Source organism: Terrapene carolina, unplaced genomic scaffold, assembly GCF_002925995.2.
Source record: "Terrapene carolina triunguis isolate 2854851 unplaced genomic scaffold, T_m_triunguis-2.0 Scaffold26, whole genome shotgun sequence".
Classification (NCBI taxonomy): domain Eukaryota; kingdom Metazoa; phylum Chordata; order Testudines; family Emydidae; genus Terrapene; species Terrapene triunguis.
Window position 1 is genome coordinate 352,284 of NW_020664377.1, and position 23,490 is coordinate 375,773.

At 42.9% G+C, this 23,490-nt stretch overlaps 1 protein-coding gene across 1 annotated transcript in view; it reads right to left on the reverse strand.

Moving 5' to 3' along the window:
- LOC113406333 (X-linked retinitis pigmentosa GTPase regulator-like) overlaps positions 1-11,967 on the reverse strand; it is a 96,489-nt gene extending 84,522 nt beyond the window's left edge. The window contains exons 1-3 of the mRNA XM_026650546.1: positions 11,938-11,967; positions 5,030-5,155; positions 500-592 (exon numbers count right to left, since the gene is read on the reverse strand). Of these exons, the coding sequence (XP_026506331.1) occupies positions 500-592; positions 5,030-5,155; positions 11,938-11,965 (247 nt within the window). The 5' untranslated portion in view covers positions 11,966-11,967. The remainder of the gene's footprint in view (positions 1-499; positions 593-5,029; positions 5,156-11,937) is intronic.
- Between the last annotated feature and the right edge of the window lie 11,523 nt (positions 11,968-23,490).

Consider the following 23,490-nt stretch of genomic DNA (forward strand, 5'->3'; position numbering starts at 1 on the left):
TATTAGAGATACAAGGTGGGTGAGGTAATATATTTTATTGGACCAACTTCAGATCTGACGAAGAGCTCTGTGTAAGGTCAAAAGCTTGCCTCTCTCACCAACAGAAGTTGGTCCCATGAAAAATATTACCTCACTCGCCTTGTTCCTCTAATATCTTGGGACCAACACGGCTACAACAACAATGCATACATATAATGATACTTTCTCTTGGTGTCTAAGCACCAAACAGCACTTCAGAGATCAACAGTCCAATAACTTCCCTGCATATGGAATGAAGTTGGACAGAAACAGAGATGACACTGAATGGGAATTCTTAATGGGTATCCAAAAAGATCGGATTCTGTGCGTCTTGAGTAGTCCTCAAACTCCACAAGACCTAGAATCGTGAGGTGACAGAAGATCAAATAGGGACCTTGTATTTAATTTGGAAATTGATACTATAAATCACTTTTTCATTCAAGCCATCTATCAAAAAGCCAAAGAAGAAAATAAGACAAACCTTTTACACAAGTTGGCTTGTTGATAGTATTCTTTGTTCCTAGTCCTAACTGGCCCCAGTTATTGCTGCCAAACATGTAAAGTTTACCATTTCCTGCAAAATAAAAACATCAGTGGGAACGCATAAAAGTGTTTGAATATACAGCAACTTTAGAGCAAACCATAATTAAGGATAGCCATCAACTCATGGCATACAATACATTAATTATTAAAGCTTTTTATAAGGAAAATTATGAGAGAAGTTAAATATTCTTTATTTTACAATGAAATTGTTTAACACTATTTAATATTTAACTAACAGACTATTTTCAAAAATATAGTCAATTACAATACACATGGATGGAATTGAATTTTTTCTACAAATTAACATCGCAGGCTTGCTCTGTAGTTGGTCAGCCACGGTTAGTAGTGAGAATGGCTTTAAAAAAAAAAAACCCCAAAAAACAGCCTTCTCCATAACAAAACAGTTTGCTTTGTTATCCATAACAGTTTACTTTGTCATCCATAACAAAACAGTCTCAGGCACTTTTTAGGATGTGGACAATTGAGACAAATTGGCAGTTGTGAATACATTCTTGAGGCCATATTCTACACTTTTGATGATTTTTTTTTTTTTTTGGCAGATCTCTTCAGTAATATCAGCCAAATTTTAACAGGGCACTGTACACAGAGATCTGCCGGAAAGCTTGCACTCAGAAGAGGGCACATAAGGCAGAAGTTGTTTATTCCAGTTATGGCTTCCCCTACATACACTATTGATAGGCTGTTCCACAGAACCTCCATGACACAAAATGGAGAAGTATTCCTGGACAGGACCTATGGATCAGGAAACATGGTCTCTCTGCATCTATTTACACAGCAACAGTATGGACACATGAACAACCAGATTACTCATTTTCCTATCTAGAATTATCTGTGCAAGTGACTGATGAAAGTCAGAATAGGGTGCATATACTTCTTCCATATTTACATGCCTGCATTTTGTATATTTTATACAATGTCCAGATTTTGGCCCTATTAAAGCACTGGAAGAGGTTGTTTGGGGATGGAGGGTTGTTTGTTTTGTTTGGGTTTGGTTTTTTGTGTGTGTCAAAATTTTCCCTGTGATTTCTACAGATTATGTGCACAATTAGGCCTGTGGGACGGATTTTCCAAATTTGAACTTCTGCAGAACACTGTCTGTATTTAACTTATATAAATATGGCCACATATTGTGTGGGTTTCTCCTTGAACATGTGTCTGCCGTATGCCTTGTTCCCAGAAGAGTGTGTTTTCCTGTGAATTAGATTTAGCATCTGGATGTAAATATTTACCAAAAGGACACATTAAAAACCTCATACATTCAGACAGTTCTGTAAGCCTACAATGTAAAAGCTATACTACAAAACTTAGCTAAGAAGGAATGCCAGAATCACATTTTTCAAGAAATTAGTAGATACTGAATTTCTGATGAACTCTATGGGCTCAGTCATTACACATACACAAGTGATTTCACACAGGAGAACCAGAGATTGAGGGTAGAAGAGTAGCAGATCAACAATTTGAAAAACTTAACATCATCCTTTTCAGACACATATGAAGATCAAACAGCTGCATTTGACTGTTTGCTCAGCGCTTATAACATGTATTTTTTTTTTAATGGTGATCTTGTGTAATACCATGGACCAAATTTAGCTAAGTTGGCATAGCAAGGTGTACATTACAATACCTGCTCTAGCAAAGTTCCTTGTATACGAGGGTATGTCTACACAGCAGCTGGGAGGGTATGTTTACACAGCATGTATGTCCTCTCAAGAGGACATACATGTACAAGCTCTGCTGGAGCTAGCATGCTTAGAATAGCAGCGTGGCTCTGATGGCACCGACAATGGTTCTTGCTAGCTGCATGAGTACATATCCAGGGGTCAGGGAGGACTGTAATCAGGTGGCTAGACCAAGCGGTAAAAGTTACCCTTGCCACCGCAGCCACAGTGCTATTTTTAGCATGCTGGCTCAAGCAGAGCTAGAGAATGTCTATCCGAGCTGCAAATCACACCTTCTAGCTGCTGTGTAGACTTACCCTCCAGAAGACATTCACTCTGATGAGGAAAAGGCAGCGCTTCCACAACTCATTCGCAGTGCTTCCCAATAGGAGGAGCAGAGTGCACTCCTGCTCAAGCTCCATAAAGCTCTGACAGCTGGGAGTTCATCAGAGAATGGCCATGTCAACTGACTTTTCAGCTGCCTGATCCCGCATGTTCACCCACCTAACTTGTAGCTGTTTTGTGCTTCAACAATCTGGTTTCCCAGTGAAAGCTTTGAGTTTGGGTTTACAGAAACTGTGACACTATTTCAAAGTGCATAAGTCGGTCAGTTTTCATTTTTGAAATACCATAGCAAAAGCACTTATTTTATAATACAAACATTTAGTTTTTAAAAGATTTTTAACATCAGTGTACAGTTTTAAAACCTACATAATTCTTAACACACAAACCCCAAAAACAACTGTTGGGAAGGGTTGGTTTTTTGGTAATAGCCACCCTTTCCTAATGTGTCTTGCCAATAAAGTTAGAGAAGAATAAAAATAAAAGTTTAGTTTATCAGAAATGTTAAGTAGTAAATAGAAACTATTTAATAAAACTTCCACAACCTGAAAAAATACTTTGAAGTTTTGGTCAAGTATAATTAAATCGCAGTACCACTTTCTCTGAAGTTAGACTGGAAAAACCCTGCTGTGCAGTAAACACTTTGGTTTTTCACAACACATTTTGCAGTCTGTTATAAAGGCATAAAAGCATTTTCATTGTTAAAACACTTGTTTTTCACAAATCCCAATTTCCCCACATGCAAACTATAAGCAGCCTAGCATGGGGACAGACCGGATACCCTCAAACACCTATATAACAAGCAAACATTTAAGCAACACAGAAGTAACAAGGGGGAAACACCTATTTCAAATGTCTTAGGGTGGCAGATGGGGAGAATTCTACCTCAGAATAAAAATCCACTCTGAAAATACATCATGAACTTTCTGTATCAAAATTCCATTTCCTATTTTTTTAATGCTGGCATTTATATGAGATGAACTGCCAATATATTTAATGACATGATCACCAACTAAACTAGTCTCTTTTGCATTAGTTCAAACAGGACTCTAATTCTTTGTTGGTTACTGCTACTAGCATTTCAAAGAAACAAAAATGAGATTTTTATTAAAAGTGTGTTTACTATGCTCCATCAAAACTTTTTCTGTGTGGTTGTTGTAATTCACTGTACAGTAGTAGCATTTATTAAAATGTTTTGAGATTGATTTTTAGGGCTATTTTCCATTCACACATAATTTATAACTCCAAAAAGTTTTAATTTTAGACATATACCATCTTGAATATTAAATTTCAGACAAGGATTCTTATTGACCTTTGCTAGTTGCAGGGCCGGCTCCAGGCACCAGCTTAGCAAGCAGGTGCTTGGGGCGGCCACTCCGGAGGAGGGTGGCACGTCCAGCTATTCAGCAGCAATTCGGCGGAGGGTCCCTCACTCCTGCTCAGAGCGAAGGACCTCCCGCCGAAGTGCTGCAGATCGCGACTTTTTGGGGGGGGGGGGGGGCTGCTTGGGGCGGCAAAAACCTTGGACCCGGCCCTGGTTAGTTGCATTCAGCATTGCTTCTCAAATAAATAAGAACCCTCCAGGTTCATTTTCAGTTCAAGTCCTGATTATTTCCACTATATAAACTTTCTCTATTTAAGAATAGTTATTAGATACTGTCTGTCTCAGTGTTCTTTTTCAAGTTGATCAAATTCATTTTGATAGCTGCGGGGAAGGTCCTCTCATGGATCAGTAACTGGTTAAAAGTCAGGAAACAAAGGGTCGGAATAAATGGTATATTTTCATGGTGGAGAGAGATAAACAGCTGGTCCCCCAAGGATACATATTGGGACCTGTGCTGTTCAACATATTCATAATTGATCTGGAAAAAGGGGTAAACAGTGAGATGGCAAAGTTTGCAGATGATACAAAATTACTCAAGATAGTTAAGTCCAACATTGACTAAAGAGTTACAAAGAGATCTTATTAAACGGGTGACTGGGAAACAAAATGGCAGATGAAATTCAATGTTGATAAATGCAAAATAGTGCACATTGGAAAACATAACCCCAGCTATACATACAAAATAAGGGGGTATAAATCAGTTGTTACCACTCATGAAAGAGATCTTGGGGCCATTGTGGATAGTTATCCTGAGCAGAAGTTTTCAGAGACCAGGCTAGACGGACCATTGGACTGACCCAGTATGGCCATTCTTATGTTCTTATTTTGATCCAATGCTGTCATTTCGCACTAAAGACTCACTCACGTGGGGCACCAGGCATCTCCTGTTTAGAGTGCTCAGAATTTAATTCCCAGTGATTTCAATGGGAATGAAGGCACCCATTCAAAGAACGGGGGGGGACGGGATTGTTTCTTTATAATACTACCACAGATGTGAAACTAAACCATACATTTACAAGCCGTGTATTACAAAACATGTTCCTTAAACTGTGTTGATACTAACCTGTAACAATAGCAGTATGTTCATCTCCACATGACATATACAAAGGCTTGTCATTTTTAAACCAGAACTTGCTAGGAATATTTTCTGCAAATTTGCTTTTTCCAAATGTGAAAACGGCACCTGATTCTAAAACATAAATAAGACAGTTTCAGTATTAGTGCAAATTAGTTATACCTCATTTATCCAAAATAGTCACTTCCTATTAATCCAAGCATCCTTTTTATTTTCCACTGTCTTTTTATATTTCTTTAATTCTCTTAAAGCTCTGGTGGTTTCTCTCAGTCAGCTTCCTCAAGGCTACCATTTTTAGGATCACATTTTCTTCCCTCCATTCCTTCCTAGTCTCATGGGCTTTGCTAATAGATTAGATACAGATGTAGATATATTTTGCATTAAGTTCTTTTGTCCTTTACCACTATCCTCTAAGAAATACAGCAATATTGCCACATGTAAGAGGACTTCAAAAAAAATGAAAAATTTGACCCAAAAAAGTAAAACACAAAAAGCTCATCCTGAAAGCAGGTTGAGACCAAAAAAAAAAAAAAAAAAAAAAAAACTCACTTACGTTTACACTTGAATTCAAACAGGTTTTCCAAATTGGATTAGACAGAGACACTGAAAAGGTTGACAGGCTCCAAATCTGACCACTCTTCCTCACTCATCTGAAAAGATACATTTGCTCTAAAAATTGCCCCCTACAAGCAAGACTCTCAGCCCTTGAAAAACAAGAGCTGCCAAAACCAACTTCCATTTTAAAATTATGATCTTTAAAAAAAAAAAAAAAAAGACCAATCGTGGAGAGCTTTATTTCTAAAACACTCAATTCTTCCCACTTCGAAGAGCAAAAAGAGTCTCAAGTTTATTGTGTGCTTTTTTAAACCTTTTAAATAAACAGAAGGCACTCTCAAAGTGCAATATATTAGAGTATCTCAAAATGCATTACAAACATTTATGAATTAAGCTCTTACCATAACCTCTGAATTTGAAATAAATACGTTATCCTCATAGCACAGGTTGGGAAATGGACATTTAAATTGAAGGATTTGCCCAACATCAAGCAGGAAGACTGTGGCAAAGCCAGAACCAGGACCAGAACTCAGATCTCCTAACTGCGAGTCCTGTGCTTTAACCATTACACCATTCTTCCGCAAAAAGAATTTTCATTGTTTTGAAAGGTGAAAGCCCTGTACATACAAAACCACACAGCCCCTCGTGCCTATACACACATATACATACAGTAATGGATGAAGTAATGTTCATGACTATTCCTGTAAAATACTGTCATATAGTTCTAGAGATATTGGTTACATTGAAAATTAATAAATAATTGTAATGCTGCATTTCTTTCTATTGTGCTATTTCCCCCCAAAATTCCCAACTTTGTTTCTCAGCTTCAGTTTCTAATGCTCAACAATTAAAGTCTTCTTAAAGAAGTTTTCCCTGCACTTAGGAAGAATATGCTTATTTTACACATCATTTTGTTCAGGAGACATTCCAGAACTGCATCTGCTGCCCACAGAGCTTTGAGATTTTCATAGCTTTCTCTACTGAAAACTAGCATTAGTGCAGGAGAATGAAAAAATGGGGAAGGGGGTTCAGTACCCACCGCCGCTGTCAGCTCAAAGCTCCAGGGGCCCCATTACCTGCAGCAGATTGGAGCTCTGAGTCCCGTCCACCCGGCGGCTGGGATCTGCAGGGGCCCCCCACCACCCATAGCGGCTCAGAGCTCCAGGGCCCCCGCCAGCTGACATCTTCAGCCCTAACTGCCCCGGGGCAGAAGCAGAAAATGTCACAGAATACGTGACTTCTGTGACATAATCTTAGCCTTAATTATAGATGACAATTTCCTAATTCAAAAACTGTTGCACCCAACATGGGGGAATTCTTTATTAGACTTTGTCTAAATAGAATAAAGAGGAACTGATCACAGAACTAAAAATTAATGGTAGCTTAGATACAAGTGATCATGACTTGATCACAATTATAATGTTCCAACAGAATAAAGTCCAGACCAGTAATATATATACTTGGTGCTTTAATAGGGCCAGTTTCACAAAGTTGAAAACAATTATGAGCCAAATCAATTGGGAGGACAAATTTAATCAAAAAAATGTGAATGATAATTGAGAATCATTTAAGAACACTTTAAGAGAGGCCCAAAAAAACCACCAATTGAGGAAGAAGGCCATACTGATTTAAAAAATGACCAGGTTTAGACAGGAAGTGAAGACAGCTATAAAAAAAATTTTAAAGTATAAAACAAATGGAAGAACTGGGAAGCTGATGGTAATAAATATAAATCAGAAGTTAGGAACTGCATAAAACTGATAAGAGAAGCAAAGGTACACAAGGAGAAATCTATGGCCTGCAGAGTTAAGGCTAATAAGGAGGAGTTTTTTAAAATATATTAGGAACAAAAAGAATTCTGACAATGGTATTGGTCCATTACAAGATGGAAACAGTAGAATTATCAATAATGCAAAAAAGGCAGAAGTGTTCAATAAATATTTCTGTTCTGTATTTGAGGAAAAAACAGATGATATAGTTTCATCGTATCATCATAACACTCTTCCCATTCCACTAGTATCTCTGGAGGAAGTTAGACAGAACCTACTAAAGTCAGACATTTTCAAAACAGCAGGTCTAGATAACTTGCATCCAAGAGTTGGCTGAGGAGCTCGCTGAGCAGTTAATGTTGATTTTTAATACATCTTGGAGCTCTGGGGAAGTTCCAGAAGACTGGAAGAAAGCTAATATGTCAGTTTTTCAAAACATAAACGGGATTACCTGAGTAATTATAGGCCTGTCAACATGACATCAATCCCAGGCATGATAGTGAAATGGCTGATACAGGTCTCTAATAAAGAAATAAGGAGGGTAACATACTTAATGCAAATCAATATGGGTTTATGGAAAATAGATCCTGTCAGACTAATTTGAGATTTTCTTTATGAGATTACAAATTTGGTTGATAAAAATAGTTTTGGTGTAACAGACAGATTTCTGTAAGGTGTTTGACTTGGTACCACACGAAATTTTGATTAAAAAAATAGAATGATATAAAATTAACAAGACACATTAAATGGATTAAAAATGGCTAACTACTAGGTCTCAAAATGTGATTGTAAACGGGGAATCATCATAGAGTGGGTGTGTTTCTAGTGGGGTCCCGCAGGGATCGGTTCTTGGCCTTGTGCTATTTAACATTTATATCAATGACCTGGAAGAAACCATAAAATCATCACTGGTAAGTATACAGATGACACAAAAATTGGGTGGTAAAAAATGAAGAGGACAGGTCACTGATTCTGAGCAATCTGGAGCGCTTGGTCAACTGGGGGCAAGCAAACAATATGCATTTTAATACAACTAATGTATATACCCAGGAACAAAGAATGTAGGCTAGAGGTACAGAATGGGGGGCTCTATCCTGGGAAGCAATGACTCTGAAAAAGATGTGGGGGTTCTGGTGGACAACCAGCAGAATGTGAGCTCTCAGGGTGGTGATGTGTCCAAAACGGCTAATGCAATTTTGGAATGCATAAATAAGGGAATTTTGAGTAGGAACAGAGAGGTTATTTTACCTCTATATTTGGCACTGGTTTGACTGGTGCTGGAATACTGTGTCCATTTCTGGTGCCCACAATTCAAGAAGGATGTTGATGAACTGGAGAGGGTTTTGAGAAGAACCACAAGAATGATTAAAGGATTAGAAATCATGCCTTATAGTGATAGACTCAAAGAGCTCACTCTGTTTAACTTAACAAAGAAAAGGCTAAGGGTGATTTGATTACAGTCGATAAGTATCTACCTGGGGAATAAACATTTTATAATGGGCTCTTCAATCTAGCAGAGAAAGGGATTAACATGATTAATGGTTGGAAGTTGAAGTTAGACAAATTCAGACTGGAATAAATTTAACAGTGAGAGTAATTAACCATTGAAACAATTCACCAGGGGTCCTGGTGGACTCTCCATCACTTGCCATTTTTAAATCAAGATGGAATGTTTTTCTAAAAGATATGCTCTAGGAACATATCTGTGTGTGTGTTATACAAGTCAGACGAGATGATCACAATGGTCCCTTTGGCCTTGGAATCTATTAAAAGTATTTTTTTTTTACTATATCTACAATGCTACTCTTGAACTAATAAATGTTAACCAAAAGTGTGGTCTTAATTTTTGCCTTTGTCCCCCTACAGAGAGGTGTCCATTTTCCATGTCATTTGGATATGCTTAGAGCAGGGATGGCCAACCGAGCCTGAGAAGGAGCCAGAATTTACCAATGTACATTGCCAAAGAGCCACAGTAATACATCAGCAGCCCCACATCAGCTCCCTGCCCTCCTGCTCCCAGCGCCTCCCACCCACCAGCAGCCCCGCCAATTAGCGCTTCCCCCTCCCTCCCGGCACCTTCCGATCAGCCGTTTCGTGGTGTGCAGGAGGCTCTGGGGGAAGAGAGGGGGAGGAGCGAGGGCATGGCAGGCTCAGGAGAGGGGATGGGAAGGGGTGGAGTGGGGGCAGGGCCTGTGGCAGAACCAGGGTTGAGCAGTGAGCACCCCCCGGCACATTGGAAAGTTGGCGCCTGTAGCTCCAGCCCCAGAGTCGGTGCCTATACAAGGAGCCACATATTAACTTCTGAAGAGCCACATGTGGCTTAGAAGCCACAGGTTGGCCACCCCTGGCTTAGAGTGATTCCCTTGACATTAATACCAGGGTAGAGGTGTTTGCCAAGCTGAATAGTAGCATATTTTGTTCTGTTAAGAGCCCTATGGCTGAAAAGAGAGAGAGAGAGAGAGAAAGAGTAAAAGGGTTTTTTTTCCCGGCATTTTGGGGGAACAGGAGGTGCCAGTAAGTGAAAAATGTCGGTTAACTAAGAGGGAGGGAGTTTAGGTGCAGCGAGCGTGCGGGGCGCAGGCTCTGGGAGGGAGTTTGGGTGCAGAAGGGGGCTCGGGGCAGTGAGTTGGGATGCGGGAGAGGGTGCAGGGTGCCAGATCCAGGGGGGCACTCATCTCAGGCGGCTCCCTGCAAGTGGTGACCTGTCCCGGCTGCTCCTAGAAGGAGGCACGGCAGACGGCTCCACACGCTATCTCTGCCCGCACGCGCCACCCCCGCAGCTCCCACTGGCCGTGGTTCCCAGTCAATGGGAGCTGCGGAGCTAGCACTCGGGGCGTGGGCAGTGCGCAGAGCCACCTGCCATGCCTCTGCCTAGGAGCAGCCAGGACAGGTCGCCACTTGCAGGGAGCACCTGAGGTGAGCGCTCCCCGGATCTGGCATCCCGCACCCTCTCCATGCCCCAACCTGCTGCCCTGAGCCCCCTCCCACACCCAAACTCCCTCCCAGAGCCCGCATTCCACACCTACACCCCAACCACCCCCTACCGGCCCCAAACCAACTGGACTATAACCTGGAATTTCAATGAAGATCAGAAATGTCGGTTTATAGAGCTTTCTGGTTGGTGATATGTCAGATAAAACAGCTTTTACTGTATTCTCAATTCAATACACACAAAAAAGGCAGAGGTAGTCACAATTTGCACTGCATCAGGTAATCACATCATAAAACACACATACTTTGAAAACTTATTCGATGCTAAAGTTAGCAATTTAGTAAATATCTTTATAATATTTCCCAGGATAACAATACAGCTTGTAATACTAAAACAGGGTTCAAAAAATAACTAGATGAGTTCATGGAGAATAAGTCCATCAATGGCTGTTAGGCAGCATGGGCAGGAATGCAAAACCATGCTCTGACGTGTGCCTAGCCTCTGTTTGCCAGAAGCTGGGAATGGGCAACCGGGGATGCATCAATTGATGATTACCTGTTCTGTTCATTCCCTCTGTGGCACCTGGCATTGTCCACTGTCAGAAGACAGAATACTGGGCTAGATGGACCATTGGTCTGACACAGTATGGCCATTCTTATGTTCTTAATACATAGTAAGAATACTCAGATATTTTAGGTCCAATTGACATTATTATAAAATGTCATAGACTAAGCCATATTCTTTACCAGCTGGAAATTGCCAGGATAAGATGTTTTATTAGTTTCCGGGGACAATATTTTATTTGCCTAAATTATTATTTTCTTTTCTAAACACACATTGTACATGACAGCAGTTGCTCTGCAACAGACACTTTATTTTATTTGCCTGAAAAAAAAGCCCCATAGAATAAACAGCTTTATATGGAATTACATAAGGAACACCATACTGGGAGGGCCCAATGGTCCACCTGGGCTGATACCTTTCTTCAATAGAGGTGAGTGTGATGCATCTCAGAAAAAAGCATTAGAAGACTAAATCCATATAATTGTGTGCTACTATGATACGGGGGACACTTGCATGTAACCTCAGCCAGCAGTTATCTTATGATCTGTAGCATGAAAACCGATAAACCTAGCACTAGTTAGGATGCAAATGAACTATCTATAATAGGAGCTGCAATTCTTACTAGCTCTCAAGAGGACATGTATGGCCCAAATTGCAAAAGGTAAAAACCAAACATTCAGCAATGATGTATCACTAACTTCTAACAACAGCCGGCAGGTTGGCCAAAGCAATGTACCAACGTTCTATCCCCGAACGCCCCGGGGCGGGAGAACAGCTGGGCCCGAGCCGGGCTCTCCCCGGCGCACCCGCCGCAGCCCCCCCGGGGGGGGGGACCCGGTCATTGTTGGACCCGCTCCGCAGCCCCCGCGCAGCCCGTGCACGGGACTCAGGATCCTTCCGCTGAAACACTCAGAAACCGCAGCCCCGGGGAAGCCGAGGGGGGGGGGGGGGGGGGGGGCGCGGGGGGGCGGCCCCCCGGGGGGGGGGGGGGGCAGCTCGCCCCTGCCCCGCCAGGGGGACACCCCCAGCCCGCGGCGCCCCGCCGACCCCCACCCCCAGGGACCCGGGAGACTCACCGGGCACCGGCTCCTCCACCTCCCCCATGGCGGCTCCGGCACTGGGGGGGGGGGCATCCCGGAAGTAAACAAACCTCCTGCCACTAGCAACGGGAGGCGGGGCCCGGCCATGGGGAGCCGCGCGCGCCCCCTGCCGGCCGGCGCTGGGCTCGGGGCGGGGGCTGTACCAGCCCCACCAGCAACCACGGGGCGGCTCCCGGACCTCCCGGGTTTTTCCAATAAGGCCCGGCCCGGCCCCTGGCTCGGGGGATGCGGGCGGGGCTGGTTGGTTGATTGGCTGCCGGGTTTTCTGCCCTGCTGGGCTCTAAGGCGAGGTCTTGGCTGCTCCGTGAACCCCGGCTCCCAGCCACGTACCTGCCCAAACCTGGCTCCTGTTTGCACACAGCAGCCCCCGGCCCTGAGCTGTGGTGGTGCAGCCCTGGCTGGCGCAGTCACCCCGCAGGGGAGTTAGGAGCCAGGCTCCACTTTAACTGGGACTGCGGCCTGCCCTTGTGCTGTATGCATGCAGGGGGATAACGCCAGGGCTGATCCTTCTTCACTGCCTCCCTCCGCCAGACAAGCTCTCAGGCTGTCACCTGGGAAAGAATCCCACATAGAACATCTCTGTACACAGAGCCCTGGCGCATGGCCCCAGCCACACCGCTGGGTCAGTGCAGAAACAGGGATGGCACAGACACAGTAACACATATACACATTGCCATGGACACTCACACGGGCTACGCTAAACCAGGTGATCAGACCCAGGTACCAATCACCCATATTAACTGTGCAGAGAACACAAACCCTGAGGGTGTTGTCTACACAGCAAAGAAAAACCCGCAGCTGGCCCATGCTGAGTCAGCCAACTTGGGCTAACAGGGTTTGGGCTGTTTCATTGCTGTATAGCTTTCCAGGCTGGGTCCTGAGCTCTGGGACCCTCCCACCAGTTCAGAAGTCTACACGGCAATGAAACAGCCCCACAGCCTGAGCCCAAGTCGTGGCAGCTATGGGTTTTTCTTTGCTGTGTAGACAAATCCTAATAGATTATCTCCCACTGATAGGATGCACTCCTTGGTTTTATCCTTCCCATATGGCTTTTTTCACACATCTAGTCAGATTGGTATAAAAAAGGTGATGGTATTCTCCCACGCACCCACCATTTGTGGCACCAAACTAAGGCATAGTAGATTCATAATATGATCCTCCCTCTCCTTTCGTATATGCTTGGACAGCAGTGGAAGAGTTGAGCATGTGGACATTTACATCTTCAAGCTTGGGCATCTGAGTTGACAACTCATTTAGTAGATTACAGCTCTCATAGCTAGTGTTTCAGTATCTCTGGAGCTGTAGGCTGATTTCACTGCATCATTTCTCTGCAACCATATGGGCTAATAACATTTTCCAGCTTTCATTTTATAAAAAACAGTAAGTAAGAGGTTATCTCAAAAAAAGGAAAAATGCAGTTGCCAACCTTGCATGGCTTGGCCCAATTCAAGGCCTAGTACTGGAGAAACAGAGTTTGAAGACAGGAGGGCTGAGTGAAAATAGCCAACGGTTTTCACAATCTTTCAAAAAAGTACTTGTAAAATTTATGGGTTGCATGTCATAAGTTCCTTTTTGAAAGACATTTGCAATATAGCCATTTTGGCACATGCACAATTGCCCACTTTTGTCCAATCATTTGATCTTCTTTGTAAGGAAATTTCAGCATTTGAAATTTCACAAATGTGAAGGTTTTGCTCAAACACAAGGACAGGTTTTGGTCACATTTATGGAATGCTTCTCTCCCCCTGACATTTCACAAATGTTTCAGATTTCCATAGGTTTGAGATTCACAATAAGTATTTTTCACAGTCATAGGTCCAATCCTGCAAACACATGCTTAACTTCTTTATGCATATGAGTAATCCCTCTGAATTCAATCGAGTGCTCATGTGCATATAAGTTACTGCTGGGTCAATGGCTTAATTTGGAATCATTGGGCCTGATTCTCCACAGCTTTGCAGCCTGGGCAGTTATTTCATCCTTATGCAAAGTGAGCACAAAGCACTACCAAATCATAATAAATTGCTAGTCCAATCACTAACACTAACCAAACATGTTTTCAGGTTGTAGTAGCTAGATGCATCTGAGGCTATATCTACACTGCACTTTCGTCGGTAAAACTTTTGTCGGTCAAGGGTGTGAAAAAACACTCCTGACTGACAAAAGTTTTACCAACAAAAAGCGCCGGTGTGGACAGCGTTATGTCAGCGGGAGACGCTCTCCTGCCAACAAAGCTACTATCCCTCATTGGGGATGGTTTTATTTAGAGCTCTCCTGTGCTGCTGTCAGGTGCACAGTGAAGACGTAACCTTAGTTTTGCCCATTGGTTCTGAGTTCATATTTTATAAAAGGTGTTTCCAACCTAGCCAGATTGCTCATTTGAAGCTTTATTTTCCTGTTATTCTCAAATATTAAGCTTGTACATTAAGTGAGAAAGATTTACTTTTCCAACTGTTAAGATGTCAATTTTCAATCTCAGCAACACTAAAAATTGAGTGAAAACAAGCTGGAAAGGTACTTTAGAGACTACTTGTAACAGAATAGGTTATGATAGTTTTTTTCCATACTTACATTTTTAACAAATACTCTCTCCCACTTTTGATTTTAGTTAAATAGCTCCATCACATGTATCAGAAGAGTCTCTGAACACTTTCACAGAGTTGCCCACATTCTTCAATCATCAGCTTCCCCCTGACATGTATGACAGCTGTAGAATTAGCAGTTTTCTTGGAACAAGATTACTTACAGCAAGAAGTCAACAAGCAAGGAGAAGGGGGAGCAGTTGATGAGGATATCTTGCACTTTTCCATGCTCCATGACTTTTAATGGCAGCTGAGCTACTTTTACACGACTCAAGCTTTAAAGCAAAGACATTCTCCATTGAAGCCAACTTCCTGTATTTCATTCATCATTGTCACTCAGTCTCTAATTAAGTTATTATTGTATCAGTCAATGCTACTTCTGTTGATGGGTCTCAGCAGGGCTGGCCTTGCCATGAGGCGAACTGAGGTGGCCGCCTCAGGTGCCAGACTGTGGGGGGTGGCACTAGGACCCAGAGTGTAGAAAATTGTGTCTGCTGCTGGTGCATATGTATTCTCTCTGCTCTAGATGCACAGAGATGGTGGAGTGCTGTGCTGGAGGAAGGAGGGCACAAGAGACATAACAGGCAGGCAGGAGAAAAGGTGAGAGGGAATAACAGAAAGCAGCAGGAGCTGCAGGGAGAGAGAGGAGTAGGAACCTCTTATGTACCTCTCTAGCACCCCCACGAGCTTGGACTGATTAACACCAGCTTCTCAGGGAGCTTCCTGTTTTCTGCTGCTTCCCTGAACCCACTTGAGGAGAACAGGCAGTCAACTGAAGTAGTAGGAGCCAGTTAGGCCCTTAAGACGCTGATATCTTCCCTCACTCAGGCCCTGCTACCAGCCTGCTTATTTGTCCCCTTCAACTGAGTGTTGCGAGCCACTATAGCTGGCACAGAACAGCAGTCATGAGTGAAAGAAGAAAACGCCCCTCTGGGGCAGCATTCAGAAAAAGAAAGAAAGCAAAGGAAGCTTTTCTATCTAAGCAGGAAGGAGCTCTCCTGAGATACATAGACACAAATGTTCACGGTGAGCCTTCCGGCCCCAGTGAGGATGTGAGTGGTGAGGAGATGCCTGATCTTCCAGTTAGTCAGAGTGCAGGTGACCTGGCAGCTACTGCAGCATCCATATCTCCATCTCAAATGGATGTAACCATGCACATTCCTGAAGAAAAGTGTAGATCAGAGAAGAGTGTGGTGGAGGCACAAGAAACAGCTGCTGTTGAGTTTAGTTCCTTAAGTCTAGATGATCCAGGACTGTGAACCCACTTGAGCAGTAGCCTGAGGGACTACCTTGTACTGCATGGGACCAGCAAGTGAAAAACTTCATGTTCCCCAAAGACAATGAAAATAGAAGTTTCCATCCAACACATTACTGGCGTGAAATCCCCAATGGTGACAAAGTGAAGAGGCCATGTCTTATGCACTCAAAAACCCAGAATGCTGCATACTGTTTTTGTTGCAAACTCTTCCTAATGTTCCAGCCACATTGGGTTCTACAGGAACAAAGGACTGGAAAAATCTGGCTAGAAATCTGGCATGCCATGAGAAGGCAGCAAATCACCATAGAGCATTCCATAGGTGGAAAGAGCTTGAGATAAGACTAAGGTTAAAGGCCACCATAGATGATCAGCATCAAGAGAAGATTGCATCAGAGTCTCTTTACTGGCAAAATGTTCTGAAAAGGCTCATTGCCATTGTGAGAATGCTTGCTACCCAAAACCTAGCACTGCATAGCACTTCAGATCAGCTGTATGTGCCAAACAATGGAAACTTCCTTAAAACTGTGGAGCTGATGGCTGAGTTTGATGCTGTGCTCCAGGAGCATCTAAGAAGAGTCACCACCCAAGAAATGTACACACACCACTACCTTGGAAAAACAATTCAAAATGAGATCATACAGTTACTGGCAACAAAAGTCAAACAGAAGATTGTGGCAGATCTGAAGTCAGCAAGATATTACTCTGTTATTCTGGACTGCACACCTGACATCAGCCATACGGAACAAATGACTTTAATGGTGCGTTTTGTAACAACAACAGAACCTAGTGAAAATGTCCCTGCAATGGTGACTGTCAGAGAGCATTTTCTAGAATTTATTGACATTGATGATACTACAGGAGCTGGTATGACAAATGTGCTTCTTAAAAAGCTGGAAGATACGGGAATTGCGATAGCTGACATGAGAGGTCAGGGCTACGATAATGGTGCCAACATGAGAGGAAAGAACAGAGGAGTGCAGACACGGATCCAAGAGTTAAACCTGTGGAGATTATGGAAGAGGGAGACACACATCAGGGCCCTAATTGTACCCTGGGTGATCACTACTTCCCACCACCCAACACAGATGTAATGAGGTTAAGTGGTGTCCGCATAAAGAAATTAAAACTACCGATTATTCCTCAAGAAAGGTTTTTAATGACTTACGGCTACAAAAACAACACAGACAGAATATGAAAAGGAAGATTAAAGACGAGCACTGAATAAGATCAATATAAATGACAGGTTATGCTGAAGACAAGCACAAGTATAAGTAATATTCTGCATTAATTACTGACTACCATAAAACCCTATCCTTAGCATTGCAAGTTATACTGATGACAACCACAATATATGCCAGGTTATTATTACTCATTAACTATTAACCTTACAAGTACTATTCCTGACCTTAATAAACACAAGTACAAATAGAGATACTATAAATTGATTAACAGCTTACTAATATTCCTAAAAAATCTAATACTATTATTAAACTTTTACTATTTTTAATACTGCAGCATTGATATAACCTGAGATCAAATTATCCTGACACTACCATTCTTAATACTATAGTGTTAGTACAACTTGAGATCAAATCAGCTCGAGCAACCCAGACTTCTTTACTCCGTTACCTTATTCTTCATGCAACCAGACTTTTTTTTATTTCAAAACCTTACCCTGCCGAGAATACATTACCCTTTAGTCGACCACTCTTTGCACTGGCCAGGTACAGATAGTTGGTGTAGTTCAAGTTTCCTCAGTTGGGGGGTGTGGGTCAGACCAATCAAAGAGAACGACCTCTTAGACAAAGACACACACACAAACCCACCTGAGGCTCTACACATTTAATCTCATCTGCCCACTATGTTTTGAAGCAGGTCAACCAATCAGGTTAGGCCAAATGTTTACTGTGATGGTTGTGGTTACTTTGAAATTATGATCTATGCACAGGTGCACAGCTCATATTCTCCGAATACAGCCAATTGTTCTAATTGTGGTTAATGTATTAGACACAAAACAGACTAAAGAAGCAGACTAAAGAAGTGCTTGGTTGCTTTACACCTTGACCACAAGTCCGTATCTAATTTTGCAAAGCTTGCTTTTTTGAAGCTGACCACAAGTCTACAATATTTCCTAGTTTGAACTTGCTACACTCACTCTGGTTGCTATGCTTCATCTTTTAGGCTTCCGGAAGTTTTAGGCCTAACATTGAATAAGCCTGACAATACTCTTGTTCAAATTATTCACAAAACCCTCGAGCTTTTTTTGTCCCATGCAGTTCTCATTCATTGAACTTGGTGGTCAGTGATGCAGCATCAGCTTCTAGTGAGGCTGCTGAATTTTTTAATGTAATTCAAAGCATCTATATATTTTTCTCTGCATCAACTCATCAATGCAAATTTTGAAGCAACATCTGGGAACATCCTCTCTGACACTGAAACCACTGAGTGCCACACGATGGGAAAGTCGAGTGGAAGTGATAAAGCCTATCAAACACCAAATTGGGAAGCTAGATGATGCCATAGTTGCCATTATGGAGGATAATGCTATGACAGGAACTGTTCGTGGGAGAACACTGGCAGAGGAAAATGGAATCACCAGAAACATACATAACTTAAAATTTCTGTGTGGCTTAGTGTTGTGGCATGACATACTGATTGAAATAAATGTTGTAAGCAAGAGACTCCAAGGTGTTGACCTTGATATATCTGGAGCAATGGCACAACTGGACAAAGCAAAGTCATACCTACAGTCTTACCGGTCAGATGAGGGATTTCAAACATTCTGAAGAGTGCACAGAAGTTGGAAGAGGAACTTCACACTGAAGCTATTTTCCCACCCATTCAAGAATACAAGAGTCACCGAAGAAGAAGACATTTTGATTACGGGGCACGGGATAATCCCATAAGAGACCCCAAACAATAATTTAAAGTTGAATTCTTTAACCAGGTGCTAGACTGTGCACTACAGTCAGTTGAAGAACGTTTCATGCAGCTCAAGGAACACAGCAGTATATTTGGGATGTTGTATGATATTCCAAAACTCCTCACTATACCCGAAGAAGACCTACACCAGCAATGCAGAGCACTAGAGACAGTGTTGACACATGATGACATGCACTATATTGGTGCGAGTGATTTAGGTGATGAACTGAAAGCCCTTTCCAGATACATTTCAGCAGGATCAACTCCAAAGGCTGTTCTGGAATATATGTGCACAAATAAGATGACCACCCTCTTTCCAAATGCTTTTGTTGCTCTGTGCATACTTCTAACACTTCCTGTAACAGTTGCCAGTGGAGAACGCAGCTTCTCCAAGTTGAAGTTAATAAAAACACATTTACACTCCACAAAGACACAGGAGAGGCTGGTCGGCCTTGCAACCATCTGAATAGAGCATGAGCTGGCCCAGACTGTGGACCTTCAGGAAGCAGTTCAAATCTTTGCAACCAAGAAGGCACAGAAAGCACCACTTTGATTATTCAAACAGATAAAAATGCCAGTGTTTACTATGCAGACAAGAAAAGTTACATTTGCTGTTCAGGCGTTTGAAAGTTAAGTGTTACTTAAAATTTTTGAACAAGGCATTTTAAGTTGTTAGTTCTCCTTTATTGGGATAGGTAGCAGAGCAGTACCATGAGAGGAGCAGAACAGAAAGAAGGCAGAATTGAGACCTTTCAAAGTTTTGGCCCAAGCGAGGGGGCATAGGGGCGTCATTTGAGCTCCCCGCCTCAGGTGCCAAAATGTTGTGGGCTGGCCCTGGGTCTCAGCCTCCATTTCTGTTTACTGAAATATTTCCTTAGCTTTAGTGTTTCTGGCCTATAGAACCAGATCCTAAACCGCAGCTGTGAGAGGAGAATTAGGCCTGCTAAATCCAGATATCTGCTTCATAAAGTTGTGGATATAGTCATGTTTGCAGGATTAGCTGCACCTCTTTCCCTTCCCTGGTCTCTGAATGCTCCCCCTCGGTTGTCAGGCCTTATGCCTTTACCTATCCCAGATGGAATTCCATAATTCTCCCTCTCTTAGCCTCTGACCTGGGCTACATTACCTTGTTTATCAACTCTTCTTGCTCAGCAGATCCAGCAGGGTTTGGCACACTTTGGGAGTGTGTGATCAGTGGTACACAATGATCAGGCAGTCTTTTTAAAACCAAAGTATTATTTATTTTATGTGTAGGAACAAAATACTGTATGTAGAGAAAAAGGATTTTTAGTGTACACGCATGTCTGCCTTACCTAAACCCCTGCTATCCCCTGTTGGTAGCCTAGGAAAGCCTAACTTCTTCAGACACTCCTGCAGGTGCCTGCACCTTAGTCTGGTCTCCCAAACAACTCATTGAACTCATTCCCTTCTTGAGAGATGGAGAGAGAGAGAGATCCTTTGTAAACTGCCAGAGTTATTTTGTTCTTCTGAATTCCTGAGCTTTGGTCCTTCAGGACAAACATAGTTTTGCAGGTTGACTAGGGAGAAGTAAAATCTTTAAAGCTAAGAAACCAGGTGTTGTCTTTTACCTCTCAAGTGTTTGCTGAGGTGTGGCTTATCTTGAGTCATTCTTTTTCCTTTCTGTTTGTTTTTCCTTACAGCCCCCAATAAACTGAACCCATCTATTCATATAGTAAACATCACAATAAACAGGTCAACATACAGTATTTATAAATTATTACAGAACAGCTCCATGACCATCATAAATGTCATGCAACAATGGTACAGAATCAGAGAAGGAGTCTTTCTGCACATCCTCCGTGAACCAGAAGAATTATTAGAATAACGAAAACAGTATTTTCTCTCTCTCAAGCTTCTGCCTAGAATCATTCCCACTCCCCGCACCTCACACACACTCCACCTTTTAAAGAAACAGTACAGATATCCTCAGAGACACCTGAAACAGGCTGCATCTCATAACATTTTGAATATTTTTAGGGTGGGGAATTTCTAGATTAAAAGAAGATATGGGATGCATTGGTGAAATGAGAAAAAGCAATCAAAGCATGGGCAGCGGGTGGAGTCCCCCTTCAGGGAGGCTAGCCCCAGCTCCGCCCCTTCTGCCCACATGCCACCCTCTCCACGGCTGGAGCCCTGAGACCCCCTGCACCCTCCCCCCACGGTCAGAGCCCCCCTGTCCAGAGGGGCCCCGGGCCGGCCAAAGCTCCGAGCCTCCCCCTCCCCCCGGAGGAATCCCGGGCCAGCTGCAGCCACACCTCCCCTCCCTGCCCTCCCCGGAGCCCAAGCTGCCTGGGAAAAAGTGTCTCTAAGGTCCGGAAGAAGCTTTTGATATGTCCCATGCAGGTTCCAGGGTGGTTTAGGAGGCAGTATTTGCTATTCAGCTTCCTGGGTTCATCAGTAATCTCCCTGGAGTCCATGGGGCATAATAAATCAAAACCATCCCCCCAAAACCTCGCAATCGAGGGTCCGGCAGCCACAGCAGCTGGCCTGTTATACCCGCCGCCCATGAATCAAAGGTTCAACTAAGCAAATAAATGAACACAAGTTACTTTGCAACTTGACTTACTTAACAAAGTAAAGAGGGTACGTCAGATGCCAAATACAGCTTATGAAAGGGATGAAATTGGGAACATTAAGAGGAAGTAGCTTTTGATTCCAGGGTTGAATGAATAAAAGAAAACATTTTTTAAAACAGTCTCAGGGCTAGCCCTTGTTTTCTGGGCAAACAGACTGAAAAGGAGGACAATAGCAACTCTCTTTGATGATGTATGGGGCGATATTAAAAGGCCCTAGAAGGAGCAGTGTACAGCCTGCCTAAGTTGAAAAAAAGTTAGCATAGAGGAGGTCATTTGAGAATGGTCAGATCAGATGTAAAAGAAGGACGGAAACTGAAAAGATATGAGGGATCCTGAAGGTAAATTAGAAATCTTGTCAATTTCAGTTTAGGCTGAAACTTGAAAATGCTGTTTTCTAGAAGTTAGGAACCTAAATACCTTTGTGGATGTTGGCCTTGGCTCTTACAGTTTGCAGTGATTTTGTTTGGAAAACAGTTTTTAATACAAATGTGTTTGTAAATAAAAAATACAATTATGGTACTCAAAATATAGTTCCTAATTTAAAACCCCATTTCTAAGTCATTTTTTAAAATTATACTTCATTTTAAAATGCGAATGAATTTTTTTATAAAACAAACACCACCCAGCTTGGGCCTCATGCCTCAGAATGGACTCTGGGTCATCAAGAAAAACTTCATACATTATCACATGTTACTGTAGACAAAAAGAGATAGGGAGCAGACACACATGGTAACTAATGCGAGTCATAAGATTGCCTGAACATCAAAGCGGTCAGATGACATGGTACAAAGAACTAAGTTTCAGTGGTTTCTGGGGTGATCAGAATCCAGACTGGTTCTTGTTCATAGCTGGCTAGTGCATAATATGTATGCATATACTCAGCAGTGCCAAACCCTAACATTCACTAACCATGAGTCAGGTATCCCAAAATCATGAGATTGCAAAATATATATATTTATATTTTCACATTCTCTTTACTTGCCTTATAATTCCTGAACTTTCAGGGTGTACCTAGGGCACATTTTCAAGCTTTTCTCCATAGCCATGTGGGTTACAAACTTACTTAAAAAAAAATGAATGCTGAAATGCTCACATAATCTCCTGACTCCAGGAGCTGGGGCTTTAAGTAAAAGACCAACTATCATGAGGCTTGCAATAAAATCATGGGAGTTGGCAACAGTGCATATTGTATTGGGCTGTGACTATTACGGTGCCCTGCTTAAAGAAAAATATAGCAATCTATACTCTAAAAGTGCGTGTACAGTACCTAGAATGAGCAGGTCCTGGCCCATAACTAAGGCTGCTAAATTCTACTGCAATATAAATAATATAATAAAAAGATGTGTTTGCTGGTGATTCTGCTTTCATTTCAGTATTTTTTTAAACTAATAGTTAAAGAGGAAGCCTAGTAACAGAAGTTTTGTCAAGGAAACAAATGTTTTTATACTTTATTATATTATTAATTATTATTTTTTATTATTACACATTACCTGATTGCATCTAAGGCTGCTATATTTGTATTCAAGGACAAACTGAAATACTCTTGTCACTACTGAGCTTGGAACTGGAGCAGTTGTGGTCCTGCCATTGATTTCAGTGGACTTTGGACTGGGCCCTTTTATTGCCAGTTCACATTGCATTCTATAGCTTTAAAATACTGCTGCCAAATGTTGAGGGAACAAATGACTATATGTATACGAGCCTTAATTTTCCTTCCCTCTGTAAAAAGCAACAGAGAGTCCTGTGGCACCTTTAAGTCTAACAGATGTATTGGAGCATAAGCTTTCGTGGGTGAATGCCCACTTCGTCAGACGCATGCAGGGCCGGCTCCAGGCACCAGCCCACCAAGCATGTGCTTGGGGCGGCGCCTGGAGGGGGGCGGCGCAGCGGGGCGCTCCGGCCCGAGAGCTGGGCCGCGACTGGGCTCGCCGCCCTCCCCGCGACGCTCCGGCCGCCGGGGAGAGCGGAGCCGCAGCAGGCTCGCCGCCCTCCCCCCGGCGCTCCGGCCGGTCGAGGAGAGCGGGGTCCTGTCCGGGCTCTCCGCCCTGCTCCTGGCGCTCTGGCCGCCGGGGGCTCTCCGCCCTCCCCCCGGCGCTCTGGTCGCCGGGGAGAGCAGAGAGCCCCGGCCGGGCTCTCCGCCCTGCTCCTGGCGCTCTGGCCGCCGGGGAGA